A 15,244-nucleotide genomic window follows, 5' to 3' on the forward strand; every position below is an offset into this window, starting at 1 on the left:
AACAAACTAGTAAATATAACAAAACAGAAGCAGACTCACAGATGTAGAGAACAAACTAGTGGTTACCAGTGGGGAGAGGGAAGTGGAGAGGGGCATGATAGGGGTAGGGGATTAAGAGCTACAGGCTATTATATATAAAATACATAAGCTACAAGGATATATTGTACAACACAGGGAATCTAGCCAATATTTTATAATAACTATAAATGGAATATAACCTTTAAAAAGTTTGAATCACTATCTCATACACCTGAAATTTATATAACATTGTACATCAACCACACCTCAATAGAAAAAAAAATAGAGTGTTAAGTGGCCAATGAGACAGGGGTCATGTGAATATGGTTACAATCATGAAAGTGTATGTAAATGACTGAAGTCTGGGAAATAATATGTTACATTGCTGCTTTAAAAGGGGGAAGGTCGGAATTATGACATGTGCCCAACCACTGACTCACAGAATATTTCTAGAGCCTTGTAGGCTTTTAGAAGCTATTTCCAAGGTTGAGTGAAAGATCAAGGTGAGGTGTAAGGAACTTCTAAGTGAGCAAACATACTTCACTTAGAGGGAAGCCTGAACACTATCTTATCTTTAAATGTTCATGTAAATGTCTCCATTCTGACACTTCTTTTCCTTACTCTTGCTTGTAAAATGCAGTTAGAGTGTTGATATACCTTGGAGTTTGCCTCTGTGTTTATAATATGTTGGGTTGGCATATGAAGCTCATTTTCATTAAGTCTCTGAAGGATTCCCTTTTTACTATTTTACAGTGCTGGCAAGTTGTAAGTGTTTTATGGCAAAATTAAGAGTTTCTAAACACGTTTTACTCTGTGTCCCATTATTTCATCTCCTAATAAGTTTCAATCATTTTAGCACCTGTTTAAATTAAAATCCCTCAGGAAAACAGCAAGGGTAGGCAGCCATTAATATGCTTTAAAAATTTGCTGAAAATTACTTAGTAATATGGAGCATAATGAACTCAGACACTGGTGTTTTATGAATACAACATTAAAGTGTCTCATCTTAGTGCTAAAATCCATCCACACTTTTGCTTTGCGAACCACCGAGTGAGCTAGTGTGAAGCTTCTCTTTTTTGGGGGGGGAATGGAGCATTAATATCTTATGACTCTTGGGGAGGTTAAGGTGATTCACAAATTCTTTGTGTATGTGTGTCTGTGTGCATTTTGAATCCCTAGAGATCCTTGGTGCCCTGCTGTCCATCCTATGTGTCTGGGTGGTGACGGGTGTGTTGGTGTACCTAGCGTGTGAACGCCTGCTGTACTCCAATTACCAGATCCAGGCGACCGTGATGATCATTGTTTCGAGCTGTGCGGTGGCAGCGAACATTATGTAAGTCACCCCACACACTGCCCGTGAAGCTTGTCTGGACATAGATTTGTGGGTTTGTTGTTGTTGCTATTGTTTGTTTTTAATTCCTCCACTTGTGAGGATGGTAGAGACCTGACAGAGTGTTCAAATGGCTCTAAGACTGAAAATAGGGCTGGTTGTGCTAGTTTAAGTTACAGTGTGTTTTAATATTGGCTTCTAATAGCTACCATTTTGAATGCTTCCTACGTGTCAGAGAATGCGCTGAGATCTTTTGATCTATTTACATTATCAAGCTCAATGTTCACAACACTCATACCACACAGATTAGGAAATTGAAGCTCAGTGAGGTTAAATAAACTGCCAATGAGGCAGTGCAGAGCAGGATTTGAAAATAGACCCACCAAACCCAGAATTGAGCTTCTAGCCACTCTACTCTCTCACACAAATTGATGGTTCCATGTGGGATGTGACTTACTCCTATTCTTTTTGTTACATGAACACATTATGAGTTCCCAGAGACCTGGGTTGGAAGAGATCATAAATTTTATTTACTTCAGCCCCCTTTCTACTTTTGAATTCTCTTTTGCAATATCCCCATAAAGTGGTCATTAGTTTCATATATTTTAACAGAATGATAGGGAATTTATTTCTCTCAAAAGCAGTCTATCTTATCTTTGCATCATTATGATTGCATGAAAACTCTTAAGCTGTGCTAGCTAAACTCTCTCTTTAGTTTCCATCTCTTGGTCCGTTCTCTCATCCAGGCAGTCTTAAATCATTCTTAGAGGAAATGTGATCATGCCCTGCTGGACATGTGATCATTGCCATACTGGTCTGGTCTTCCCAAATGAACTATCTGATTGCTCGTGACAATGCGGAGCTGAAGCCAGGGCTTTGATCCTTTTTGGTTGATTTGATCTTTCCTATTTGATAGTCTGATTTTGGGCAACGTTACTTTAAACTCTATCTATCTATCTATCTATCTATCTATCTATCCATCCACCTACCTACCTATCATCTGTGGTAGTCACAATAATGGCCCCTCAAAGATTTCCACATTCTAATCCTTGGAACCTCTGAATATGTCAACTTACACGGTAAGAGGAACTTTGCAAATGTGGTTAAGGATGGATCTTGAGAAGGGGAGACTATCCTGAATTATCCAGATAGGCCCAATGTAACCACAAAAGTCCTTATAAGAGGGAAGTATGAGGTCAGAGGGGAGAGAAGATGCTGCATTGCCGGCTTTGAAGATGTAAGTGACCTCTAGAAGCTGGAAAAGGTAAGAAAATGAATTCTCCCCTACAGTCTCCAGAAGGAATGCAGTCCTGCACACTCATTTTAGACTTCTGACTTCCAGAACTGTAAGACAATAACTTATGTTGTTCTAAGCCACAAAGGCTTTGTCATAATTTGTTACAGCAGCAATAGAAAACCATCCATGTATCACCTGTCTATCTTGCAATGTAACATGATACAATACATTCAATGAGGTAGGTTCAGGAATGGAAGAAGACAGTGACGAAGAACGGCATTTTAAACAGCGTTGTTTTGTTTTTGTTTTCTGAGAGTGGGCACAAAGGAATCCCTGGAATTAGAGGGTAGTCTGAGCGCGTGTACTTTGAATAAGTTCCTCCAGGCACTTTCATGTGCTTAGCTTGTACCTGCCTCAGGTCCTCATCCCTTAGTTTGGGACCCATTGCTCAAAATCTCTAAGCTAAACAATTAGAAGAGTGGTATCTGATCTGCTGTCCCTGACTAGATCACTATTTCTACCCAGTTACCTTGAAAATATGTTTCCTATTGGCCCTGGGAGAAAAAGTATGGGAAGATCAATGCAAATCTATCACTACTAGGAGACAAATAAGCCAGACCACATGTCCTGCTGACTGGGAGTCAATACCATCATCTTTGCATAAGAAGAACTATATGTCCCCAGGGCAGCAGGAACAATAACAATGGTAATAATTTCCCGAGTCATATGTCACACAGGTTGTGTGTATGCTGCATAAAGATGAAGAATGCACCAGTTAACTACCACATAAATCTGGTACCTTGAAGATCGAGTGTGACTTTCTAAATAGATACCATCCAAATTTTCTTTTTACTACAACTGCTCTCGAACTTCGACCCTAATACTGCATGTGCTTTTCATGCTTACAAAGACCAGGGAATTGAAAAGCATTGACTTCCCTGGATACTGAGTGACTCAAATGTTTACTCCCAGTTCTGCTAGATGCTGTATTGTCTGACCGCAGAGATATCAGAACCATAATTTGGGAATAAATCTATTGCTTGGGAGCCCAAAATCAAGGTAGAAAGTTCTAACAGAAGTTGCTAAGGGATTCTGGGATGAAGATTACGGACAGCGCCTTAAGGCTAAGTTTTTCTCTGCCTGCAACATTTCCTAGCCTATTTAACTAGCCTATTTAACTCTAGTATAACCTTTCAAATCCAACTCAATTGCCTTGTCTGTCTAACTAAATCAGAGTCCGCTGTTGTACTATCTGTAGCACCAGTTCTTAATAGACTTAGTATAATTAGAATTTTCCATTTATGTGTGTCTTTCTAAAATCTCTACCATCTCCATCATACTTAAAGCTACAATGAGGGAGGGACTACGTCTATTTTCACCTTTATGCCCCAAGCATTTAATAGTGCCTGGCATATAAGAATCCCTAAGTAAGTTTTCTTTTTAAATACAAAATGAGTAAAAGAATGGAAAACAATGTGATGAGCATACATGGCAGACCTAGAAAGAAAGTCTGTTAACTGCTTTCTAGGTCTGCCGTGTATGCTAGGCATGTTAGGCATGCTAGGTTGTCTGAAGAACTTCAAATGGTAACTCCTAATTGAGGGTGAATTTCTGCCCAAACACCGACAATCTAAAAACTGTAAATTATGTAATGTTCACATCTTGGTGGATAGCAGTCTCTCCGCTTTGTGATGATGGCCTGAGATTTAACAGACACCTACCTGCAAATAGACTGGGATACATGGTACTGAAAAATTATTTTTTTAAACCTTTGTTCCAAAATGTACAGAAAGTGTTTCTAGGCAAAACATAAGAGATATTACTCCTGGACTTCCCTGGTGGCGCAGTGGTTAAGAATCCGCCTGCCAATGCAGGGGACACGGGTTCGAGCCCTGGTCCGGGAAGATCCCACATGCCGCGGAGCAACTAAGCCCGCGTGCCACAACTACGGAGCCTGCGCTCTAGAGCCCATGAGACACAACTACTGAGCCTGCGTGCTGCAACTACTGAAGCCCGTGTGCCTAGAGCCTGTGCTCTGCAACAAGAGAAGCCACCACAACAAGGAGCCTGCGCACCACAATGAAGAAAGCCCGTGCACAGCAACGAAGACCCAACACAGCCAAAAATAAATCAATATATTAAAAAAAAAAAATGAGAGATTACTCCTAAAGTTGTGGATAAACAGAATCAGGTACATAATTTATAGGGCCCACTATTAGTCTCTTTGACTTGGATTGGAGCTGTTAAATTATGCAATATGTTATATATACATATAACATTTATATACATTATAATACATTAATATATTTCAGTCTCTTGATAAATAGCTACATATACATAAGCACAGTACTCTCATCATTGGCCATTAGGGAATTATTCAAATTTCCAATTCTCATGGAAATGAACAAAATTAAGTAAAATAAAAGATTAAAAAATCCAACTTTGAAGAAATTCACTACTTATTTTGTTTTATTGTTTTCTGCTGCTTTTTTGCATTTGAAACCAGCACATTAATTAAGCTCCCACCAAAGCTCAGCTTTTTTTTTTTTTTTTTTCCCTTTCTCTAGTTGTGGCACACAGGCTCCAGGGCGCGTGGGCTCCGTAGTTGGTGGCACACGAGCTCTAGTTGAGGTGCACGAGCTCAGTAGTTGTGGCGCGCAGGCCCAGCTGCCCCGCAGCATGTGGGATCTTAGTTCCCTAACCAGGGATCGAACCCGCGTCCCCTGCACTGTAAGGCGGACTCCCAACCACTGGACCACCAGGGAAGTCCCAAAGCTCAGCTTTAAGCCTAGCTCAGTGTCTGACATTCAGTAGATCCTCGATAAATATTTCCCCTCCTCATTGTCAAATACTTGGCGTTTACCTAAGAGGTGATGGTTTCCAGTTTTAAAATGAAACAGAGTAGCATTAATTAGATGGAAAAGAAAACTGAGGTGAATCTTCATTGTCTATCCTTGTGTGAACTTTTTTAAATTCCATGATACCCTTGTGTTCAAAATTAGTTCAAAATAGTCCACTATAAAGCATTAATGTTTCAACTCTTTGCCATTTTGGGTAATACATGCTGTCGTCAGCTCCCCATTGTGCTGCACAGATTTTTAAGGGTTAGTCTCGTGGGCCAAGGACATTGCTTTTTCTTCCAGACTAAGTGTGATTTTGCACAGAGACACCCTGGCCACAATCACAAAGAAGTGCAAGCTAATGCCAGTGTCAGAGCTGCTTTTGTACATGCCCTTGGAGATCTATTTCAGAGCATCAGTGTGTTAACCAGTGCACTTATTATCTACTTTAAGGTGAGTATGTTTGAGTTTACTCACTGTCTTAGTGATTTTATAGATTAGGTGGTACAGAAGCTGACCCTCCATTATTAACTTAAATGAGGGTGGACAGCCGGTTTGCCTACACAAACTACTTTACAAGGTTTAAACAAAGAAACTTTCAAAGCTTGAAACCTTAGACTTTCCAAATTCCTAAGAGCTATGTCTTTAACTGTAGGGCTGCCCGTCTTTCAAGAAAGACGGGCAGCCCTACCGTTTCATGTGCATAGTTTCATGTGCATAGTTCCTTCTGTTCTGCGGTTAAGATGGATTGCAATGGAACCATGAATAACTTAGGGTTCTTGGGTTGTAATCAACAGAAAAGATCTGTAGCTCACTTAAGCAAAAAGTAGACTCATTGGCTGAAATTTATTGGCTGTACTCCTCTACAGAAATCAAGGTAGAATAAAGAGCAACTTTTGGTATCTAGATTTCAGAAACTATCCAACTTCTGTCCTAGGCACCATGATGAAATGAATGTGACTCAACTAATTTTTTTCCTGTTCTTGTCACTCTGCTGAAGATTCATATTCCTGGGAAATGGAGCCCAACTGACATAGGTTGGGTCTTGTATCTGCTGTTTGGCTGGGGAGGGTAGAGCACCTGACTGACTCTCCCACCATGGGAGACAGGTAACTTATTTCCAAAAAGTCAGGGTGTCAATTGAAACTTGGAATAGATCCTGAGTGGGCCTCTGACCCCAAACAAATATTCACTACAAATCTCTATTCGGTAATACCAAGAACCAACAGAGTTGGGTAAGCGCGGAGGTAGGGGGGTAATGGAGGAGAGGAGTGTATAGCTCTGTCTGTTCACATCACGACTGCCCAGTTAGCAAGGACTCTATTATTTTTAGTGGAAAATGAAAACATGTAAATAAAAATTACAAAGACATGTCTGAATTCAGTTGGGCAAATCCTCACTAAAAGCTTTAAGTTTAAGACCAAATCGTTCAAAATTGTAGGGTGAGTGAAGTTTGAGAGTACTCTTACCAAGGTTATTCTTGCCGGGTTTCTTAGAAGTAATGAGGCACAAATTTTTCTGTGGCACAGAACTTCATCAAGGGCAGAATAGCAGGTGTTTTACCCTGAGGCCAAGGGCTCCAGCGGTGAGAGAGCACGAGAATGAGGGCTCAGTACATATTCTTTGGACTGTATCAAAGATGCCTGCCTTGAGTACGCGTCATATCTAAGAGGGAAAGAAGTAAACTGACCCACTCTGCCAAGACCAAGCTCTGGCTATACCTTGGTTACATGCAACCTCTGAACAAATGATATCCTTTCTTTTCATCATAATTAAGGATGAAAAGTCATTGAATGTTGCACAAATGTGTGCATATTTTCATCACATTCTCTGTACTTCTATTAATTTGAGAGAAGTTAAATCAGGCCTTTTGAGAGCGCACTCAAGGATATCTCTCTTTTTACTTCTTAAATTGTGGGGAGAGCATGTCCTATGGTCTCCCTTTCTTGAGTCACTGAGAGTTGAAAGCTTAGAAGAAGGACTGAGTCTTCAGGAAGTCTTGCCTCTGAGTTGGAGTTCAGTGTCAGGAGGGTGAACGGGTGACAGGGAGGGAAGGAAGCGTGAGGGTTTACTTATTTTATCCATCAGACTTTCCGCATGGGAGGCCTGGATTCAATTAACTGAAATCCCCATATTTTCTAGCCAGACTATAAAATGGCTGACCCGATCTGCACATTTGTCTTTTCCATCCTGGTTCTGGCCAGCACCATCACTATCTTAAAGGACTTCTCCATCTTACTCATGGAAGGTAGGAATGATTTTCTTATTATTCCCAGCATTTGTGTTTTCTCTTCCTTATAATCACAAAAGGGAATGGCCTCAAGGCATGCCTACTGTGAGTTTGCATTATAGGGAAAGCGTAAACTTACAAGAAATTTTTGTGAAAAAAAATATGATTTTTATTCAAATGGGAATACATAAATAAAAAGGATTGGCTTCTGTTTTCTTCAGCAACTGTTAAATGATATGGCATAGTATAAAAACAATACGTACAAACACCAGAATGAGTGGTTCAGTGAGGGAGATACAGCAAAAATATAAATTTATCCCTAACTATGTGGCAAATACCTAAGAAATATTGAATAAATCTATCCCTCAGGCAGCATTATAGCTACTATGAAGGACTTGCCTAAAATGCTCATCAGACTAGGCCAGCAGTTCTCAGACAGTGGCATCAGAACCACTTGGAGGGTCTGATAAAACACAGACTGCTGGGCCCATCCAACAGTTCCTGAGACAGTAGGCCTGGGGCGAGGCCTGAGAATCTGAATTTTAACAAGACGTTGCCGCTGCTGGGCAGAGGCCCGTACTTTGAGAACCACTGGACTAGTCTCTTCATACCCCTGAAAGGGTTCTTCCAGGAGGACACTGGGAGTGGCGCTTAGAAAATTCAATCACAACCAGAGATTTGCATCTTATCAAACATTCAGGTGATCAAAGATAGCCATACGTCAGCTGAGCTTCTCTTTCCTGTCCAGCACATTTTGACCGAAGGGAGACACAGTCTCAGAGTACAGCTGCCTTCACGACAGCTCACCCTTCCCTAGCTTAGCATTCACTGCCCAGTACACGTTTAAAGGTTTTGTTCTCGGAGGGCCTGATAATCGTTGGTAGGTGATAATGTTGATTGACCACAGTGAAACAGAAAACGGAGTCAAACATCACTGAGTAACAAGTGAATGTCCTCGCTCAGAAGGGGACAATATTTGGTTTGTCAAGTCACAGATGCATCCATTTCCTTTTCTGAGGGCCAAGCACTGAGCTGCAGCTGTTACTGCTGTTACAGAACTTACTGACTTGAAGGTGGAGAAAAGACAAATGTGTGTACAACGTGAGATGACTACATTCCACTTTATCTCTCAGTACAGACATTCCCTCATGATTATCTTTTTTTTATTTAAGCAAAAATGTAACTAATTATTGAAACTGGCAGGTAACTCCTATCTGGAAGATGCTTAATTTTTAAATTAGGTTAGCATAAAATAATACTTGTACTTGGTAAAATTTTTTAAGAAAAGATGGAAAGGTATAAAATGATAAGAAGAAGTCTCTCCATTTTTCTACCTTTGAATTCTCAGTCCCATTATTCAGGAGTAACACCTACTAAGAAGTTGACATATATCTTTCCAAAAATATCTATGCATTTACACATATATGTACATGCAATATACATATATACATGTGTGTATATGTGTGTGTGTGTACATATATATAGTGCATGTGTCTTTTTTACACAAACTAGGATTACATACATATTTTGTTCTGCACCTTACTTTTTTCAACTGGAGATCTTTCCATATTAGTACATACATAGATACACCTCATTCTTTTTCATGGATACAAAGTATTCTATTCTACTGTAAGCACGTATCGCAATACCTGCTTATTGACAGACATTACAAACAATGCTGCAATTATATTTTTAGCAATTGTATATCTAATTATTCCTAGATAATAATATTCCTAGATAATAATCTAATAATTCCTAGAAGTGTATTGCTGTTTCAGAAGTTATGTGCATTTTCAAATTTGATAGATATTGACCTTTCTACCAAAGATACCATATCAATTTCTTTCTTACCAACAGCATATGAGAGTGTTCATTTCCTCACATCGTCACCATCACTGGGTATTGTCAAACTGTTGATTCTCTTCTAATCTGATAGGTGAATATTATCTTATTGATTCCATACACAAGTCTTTAATTATGAAGAATACTGAGTGATTTTTCATATACTTATTATGAGTGATTTTTCATATACTTATTAGCCTGGGTAATTATTTTTTTGAAAACGAATCTGGGTATTTTCCTGGATACGTTAATATTTTTGCAGGCTCTCCCCCAGAAAGAAAAAGCTTTCTAAGGTGTGATGAAACACTGAGGCCAATGGGAACATATCCTTTTGCTTGTCAATATTATTTCATAGAGAAAAATAAGTAACAGTGGACTTGCATTCTCCATAAAGGTCAAGTGATAAAGGAGGCAAGAGAAAAAGAGGTAGTGGGATCATGACTTCATCTCAAGGGTCCTAGATGAATGACAGCAGGTCTTCAAAGGGTCAGATGAAACTCTCCAGAGATGACACGTTGGGCATAATAGTCAACTTTGGGTTATAGTACATGGAGTCTAGCATTTGCATGACACTCCACACCCAGAGCACATACCTTAGAATCTGACATGCCACTTACCTATGTGGCCTTAGCAATTCTTCTTAACCTCTCTGACTCCCACTTTCTTCTCCAGTCAAACAGGAGTTGTAACACTCATTAACTAGCTCTTAAAGTTCTTATGACTATTAAATAAAATAATCACTATAAATAAAGTGCTCAATACAAACCTTGACATGCAGCTTCTCAATAAAGGTGTTATTATTATGATGATGTAACATTTTCACCCATGACTCCGTGCACATTCTATGGCTAATCTGAGACAAGAACTTCTTTGTTTCTAGTACCCTGAGCTTTGTGCAGCTCACAGAGTAAAAAACCATGTTGACAAGTTCCATGAAATATGAAGTGGGACTAAACTAAACTCAAACTGTAGTGAATTTTAAGTTAGCCTCAAGGAGGAAATCCCCATGAGCAAGGTTCTTAAATCCTGAAAAAGGAGAGTTAAGGATTCCCTATTCCTTTTAAGTAAGTGGTTCTCTACTAGCTGCTCATTACAGTCATCTGGGAAGCTTTTAAAAAATACTTATACCCAGGCCCTAGACCCAGAGATTTTGATTTAATAGGGGCTGGCCTTGATGTTTTTCAACATGCAGCCAAGCTTGAGAACCACTGCAAGGTAGAGCTGCCCAGTAGCTGGTAAATATTAGTGTAATGGTCCTCTACCTTGACTCAGTTAGAATCACCAAATGAGCTAAGCAAATACTGATGCTGGGTCTTATCCCCAGAGAATCTGACTTAATTGGTCTTGGGTGTAACCCAACAAATCATTTCAGAAATTTCTAAATTTCCTGATCATTTTAGAAATCATCAGGATTTCTAAAATCCCCGGTGACACTAATGTGCATCGAAGGTCAAGAACCACTATAAAAGCATACAGATTTCAGAGCCTCATCCGTAGAGATTTTCTTCAGGAGCATTTTAATGGAGCCAAGGCATGTTTACTTTTAACAAACACACCAGGTGTCTGTGATGTATGTATACAATTGAAGTGGAAGCTAAAAAGTGTTTATCCTTAGAAATCTCTTCTACAGCATCCTCTCTGGATCAACTTTAGTTGACAAGGATTTACCCATTGCATCAAATGGCTTTACAACGTCTGTACTAGTTGAGTTGATTTTTTTTTTAATTCTTATATCAAACCGATGTCTTCTATGATTTTAACCGACCATTGACTCAGGCCCTTACACTTTCATATCCTGTCATCTTCTATGTGACAATCCTTGCAGTGTTTGAAAACAGTGATCCTACTTCCCTTAGCCTTCTCATCTCGAGGCTAGAGACACCTCAGTTCCTTCAGCCCCAAAGAATAGCCGATTGGCTGCCAGACTTCCCACCTTCCGGTGTGTCCCACACCGTTCCTTTAGAAACAAGGATGAAAGTCAAACTACTACATTCTGTGGCCCTAATATTAAACCCTAAGATACCTAAAATAATAGAAATTCTACAGACTGAATAATGAGATGATATTACAACATTAGGATCCCCTATTAACACCGTTCACTAAGTGACCTGTTGGATAACTAACACTTGTACAGCAGTAGAGTTTACAAAGGACAGATATTTTCTGAGATATTTTCAGAGTCCCCAAAGGACTCTGTTAACTACATATTGTTCTTATCATCCCTATTTTACTACAAATGTTCTAAGGCTTAGACAAGTTCCAAGAGTTGGGTAGGTTCACAATAGTTGTAGTCAGAATGCCAACCCACGATAAGCTGATACCAAATCCCATGTGACTTCCTTTTGCTTTCCAGATAATTTCAAAGGTAACTGGGTAAACCATACACTCTGAAAATGAAGGGTGATGACTGTTGTTGATGACTGCCTAGTAAAATCTGCAAATATTCTTTGTGAACCTGTGACTGACGGTAAAACCTCTGAAATAGTCAGCTGAATCTGCTTTGTAAATATTTGAAATAAGAAACCATAAATGGAGAGGGCAAGTTAATAATTTACTAAGGACTTTCTGTCCTCCATTGGCCATTGCACTGAGCTGTATTTAGTGAGATAACAACAGCCTCCCACTCTGTCCTCTTGGCAGGTGTGCCAAAGAACCTGAGTTACAATGGTGTGAAGGAGCTCATTTTAGCGGTGGATGGGGTGGTGTCTGTGCACAGCTTGCACGTCTGGTCGCTAACAATGAACCAAGTGATTCTCTCAGCTCACGTTACTGCAGGTCAGTGAGTTTTGTAAACACCCTGGACGAAATTCAGTCCTTGTCCTGTAAAGTCCGTAGTTTCCCTCCTTTTGGTAGAGGAGCCCTTGGTGTCTGTTGCCGCTGCCAACACAAATGTAAAGTGTTCTGTGTGACCAAGGGCCTTTGAAAATCGTCCCCCTTGCCAGTGTCGTCGTGGCAACAGTGATACTTATGGCAACCCTGGAGGCCGACTGCAGAGGGTTACAGAGTAGAACAAAAGGCTAAAAGGCCACCCAAACTTCAAGGCCTTAAACTCTGTTTGACCTGATGTCCTATCGGTTAAATAAGAGGAAGAATTTAAGAAGAAATCTTCATTGAGTATCTTTGGTGTGTAAGATGCTTTGCCTATCACCAAAGAGAGAAAGATGGTCCCATCCTTAAGGTTCTAAAAAGTTAAAAGATATTCTAGTCAGAATTAATGGTGGTTCCTTTACTGAATGGTTAGAAATTCTGTCACCATGTGAGATAACTCTTAGGATTTGGGGTTTATCCCCAAAACTACTTTTTCAGGTAGAAGGTGATTTTGTTCGTGATACATCCTAGGGCTGAGAAAATGGGCACTGCCTCGGGAGACAGCTCAGGCTAAGGATGACATATTAGGCTGCTAAGAAATAACTCATGAAGTTACTTAGAGGCAGAGAACAGAAGAGTCATCTGAGGACTGTGCTTTCTCAGACATCCTCAGCTTTGCTGAGAAGCGTGGATCGGGCTGCAGGGAATTTACAGCCTCGACTACACCAATAGTTCACTGCAAATGGAAGAATCTAGGAAACAATCAGGTTACTACGGAGGGAACTTTACAGCCTCCTGATACCTTTGGGGACAAGAGAAAAGACGGCGGTGAGGTCTGCTGCTCTACATGCTTCCTGGCTCTTGTCACTATCCTTGACATAAATTCTGATTAGCTATAAGGGTGGCAACCCAGAGAACCCAGGGAACTGGTGAGCAGGGCTGTATAAGAAATAATAGTTTTGACTTGGCTTTTTCATGGCTTATCTCCACTTTCATAGTCAGCTCCTAGGAGCGCCAGACTCCAGAGAGGCTGTGGGCGAGAAGAGTTCCCAGAGTGACGGGGTGCTTTGCAGCACTGGGATGTCCCCTGTCTTGACTGTGTGAATGTAGCTGATTGTCAGAGCCATCGTGGCTCCTTCTGAGCGCACTGCCTGGTGCAGAGACAAAAGCTGGAGATGAGACGTCGCCCCTGTGTGTACAAATCAGTGCCAATCTCACTGTGGTTCTTTATCGACAGCAGCCGGCCGGGACAGCCAGGTGGTTCGGAGAGAAATCGCGAAAGCCCTCAGCAAGAGCTTTCCTGTGCACTCACTCACCATTCAGATGGAACCTCTAGCCGACCAAGACCCCGACTGCCGTTTCTGTGAAGATCCCCTGGACTAGCTCAGTCGCACTGCCAGCTCCCCAAGCTCGACGGGCCACTACGTGCTGCTCCGCAGTTCCTAACAAACCAAAGGAAGAAGTTTGAGAAATTCATGATACGGTTCAATGCACGTTTTATCCTTCTTCATTTAGCTCCATCCTCCATGAATGAAAATGCGTTTAGATTCATCAGTCCATTGGATTATCAACCCATCTGTAGCTGTGTTCAATTCCAGGAATGTGTGTAGAGATTATTCCTGACTGGTGGGGGGGGCTGAAATAACAGCTGTTTGTAACCACAGGTGATAAAAAGTTCACCTCCTTTCAATAACGCATCCCGAGGCTGAGTGGGTAAAGCTGAACTCACGACAGTCCTATCAAGAATCAGCGTCAAGGAAGGAGTCACAGATTTTTTCCGAAACACGAAAAGCAAAACGGACAGGAGCCAAGTCAGGGGTAGAAGAGAATGTGGAGGTCTAGTACTCCCTTAGAGCTTGACTTGCCCCCTAAGCTGTAATATAACTGGGGGCATTACCTTCCTACTCCTTATCAATGTCACTATTCACGACATGGGACAGAATTCCGTCTCTTTATCTTGCTTTCACACTATGTTGTGATATGCCTGAAACTGCTGAATTCTATTTTACTTCCCTGTATAAAAGGCACCTGTACAAATGAAAAATGAGGCAACTGCTGCTTTTTGAGTGTTTTCATAGGGTGTGGCCTAATAATAAAAGAAAACGAGGAGGCACAGAGAGGCAGAGTATTTACCCCAAGTCACATGGAAGAGCTCCCAGGTCTTGAATAATATCTATGGAGCACCAATCATTGTCCTAGTTGGCTGTTATCTTATACTGGGCTCTTTAGATATGTCCTCTTATTTCATTCTAATGATACCTTTAAAAAGTTCAAATTAATACCATCGTTGTATAGATATGGGTGTAAACGTTAGGTAAAGTAACCAACGTCATTTATTCATTCATTTAAAAATACTTTTCGATGCAGGCTATGGGCTGAGCATTGGTTAAACCAAGCTGACATGGCCTTTGCCCTCATAGAACTGTTTCCCCTATGTGGGGAGCCGGGCATTATACTAATAAACACCACCAAGAATGTACTACAAATGGCAGCAAGTGATATGAAAGAAGAGGCTGATTGAGATTGGGGGAGGTCAATGGAGGGCTTCTCTGAAGAAATGGCATCCAAGCTGAGACTTGAACGAAAAGACAGGTGATGCCAAATGCATTGTAGAGGGAAGCACATTCTAGAAGAAGCCAGAGAATGAGTGGACACCCTGAAGAAAGAACTGGGTGCATTTGAGGAATTGAGGAAGGTCCCTGTGGCTGGAGGGTACTAAGTGAAGGATGAGTTAAAGAATATGAAGGACCAGAGCCAGAGGAATAAGCAAGTCCAAGTTAGAAAGTAGCTGAAACCAGATCTAACTTGGCCAAAATCCCATCTACACTTTCTCTTTGAACACTTTTTTTTTGGCTGTTTCTTTTTGACCAAGTCATCTGCATTGACAATCAACCATTATTTCAGAAGTGCCTGCTAAAGACGAGCCTACACTCCTCCAA

General features: G+C 40.7%; 1 protein-coding gene across 1 annotated transcript in view; it reads left to right on the forward strand.

Moving 5' to 3' along the window:
* SLC30A8 (solute carrier family 30 member 8) overlaps nt 1–13,688 on the forward strand; it is a 35,237-nt gene extending 21,549 nt beyond the window's left edge. The window contains 6 exon segments of the mRNA XM_060128108.1: nt 1,198–1,351; nt 5,729–5,745; nt 5,748–5,878; nt 7,568–7,673; nt 12,138–12,272; nt 13,543–13,688. Coding sequence (XP_059984091.1) covers nt 1,198–1,351; nt 5,729–5,745; nt 5,748–5,878; nt 7,568–7,673; nt 12,138–12,272; nt 13,543–13,688 — 689 coding nt within the window.
* The last annotated feature ends 1,556 nt before the right edge of the window (nt 13,689–15,244 follow it).

This window comes from Lagenorhynchus albirostris, chromosome 17 (assembly GCF_949774975.1).
Source record: "Lagenorhynchus albirostris chromosome 17, mLagAlb1.1, whole genome shotgun sequence".
In the NCBI taxonomy this organism is placed as follows: domain Eukaryota; kingdom Metazoa; phylum Chordata; class Mammalia; order Artiodactyla; family Delphinidae; genus Lagenorhynchus; species Lagenorhynchus albirostris.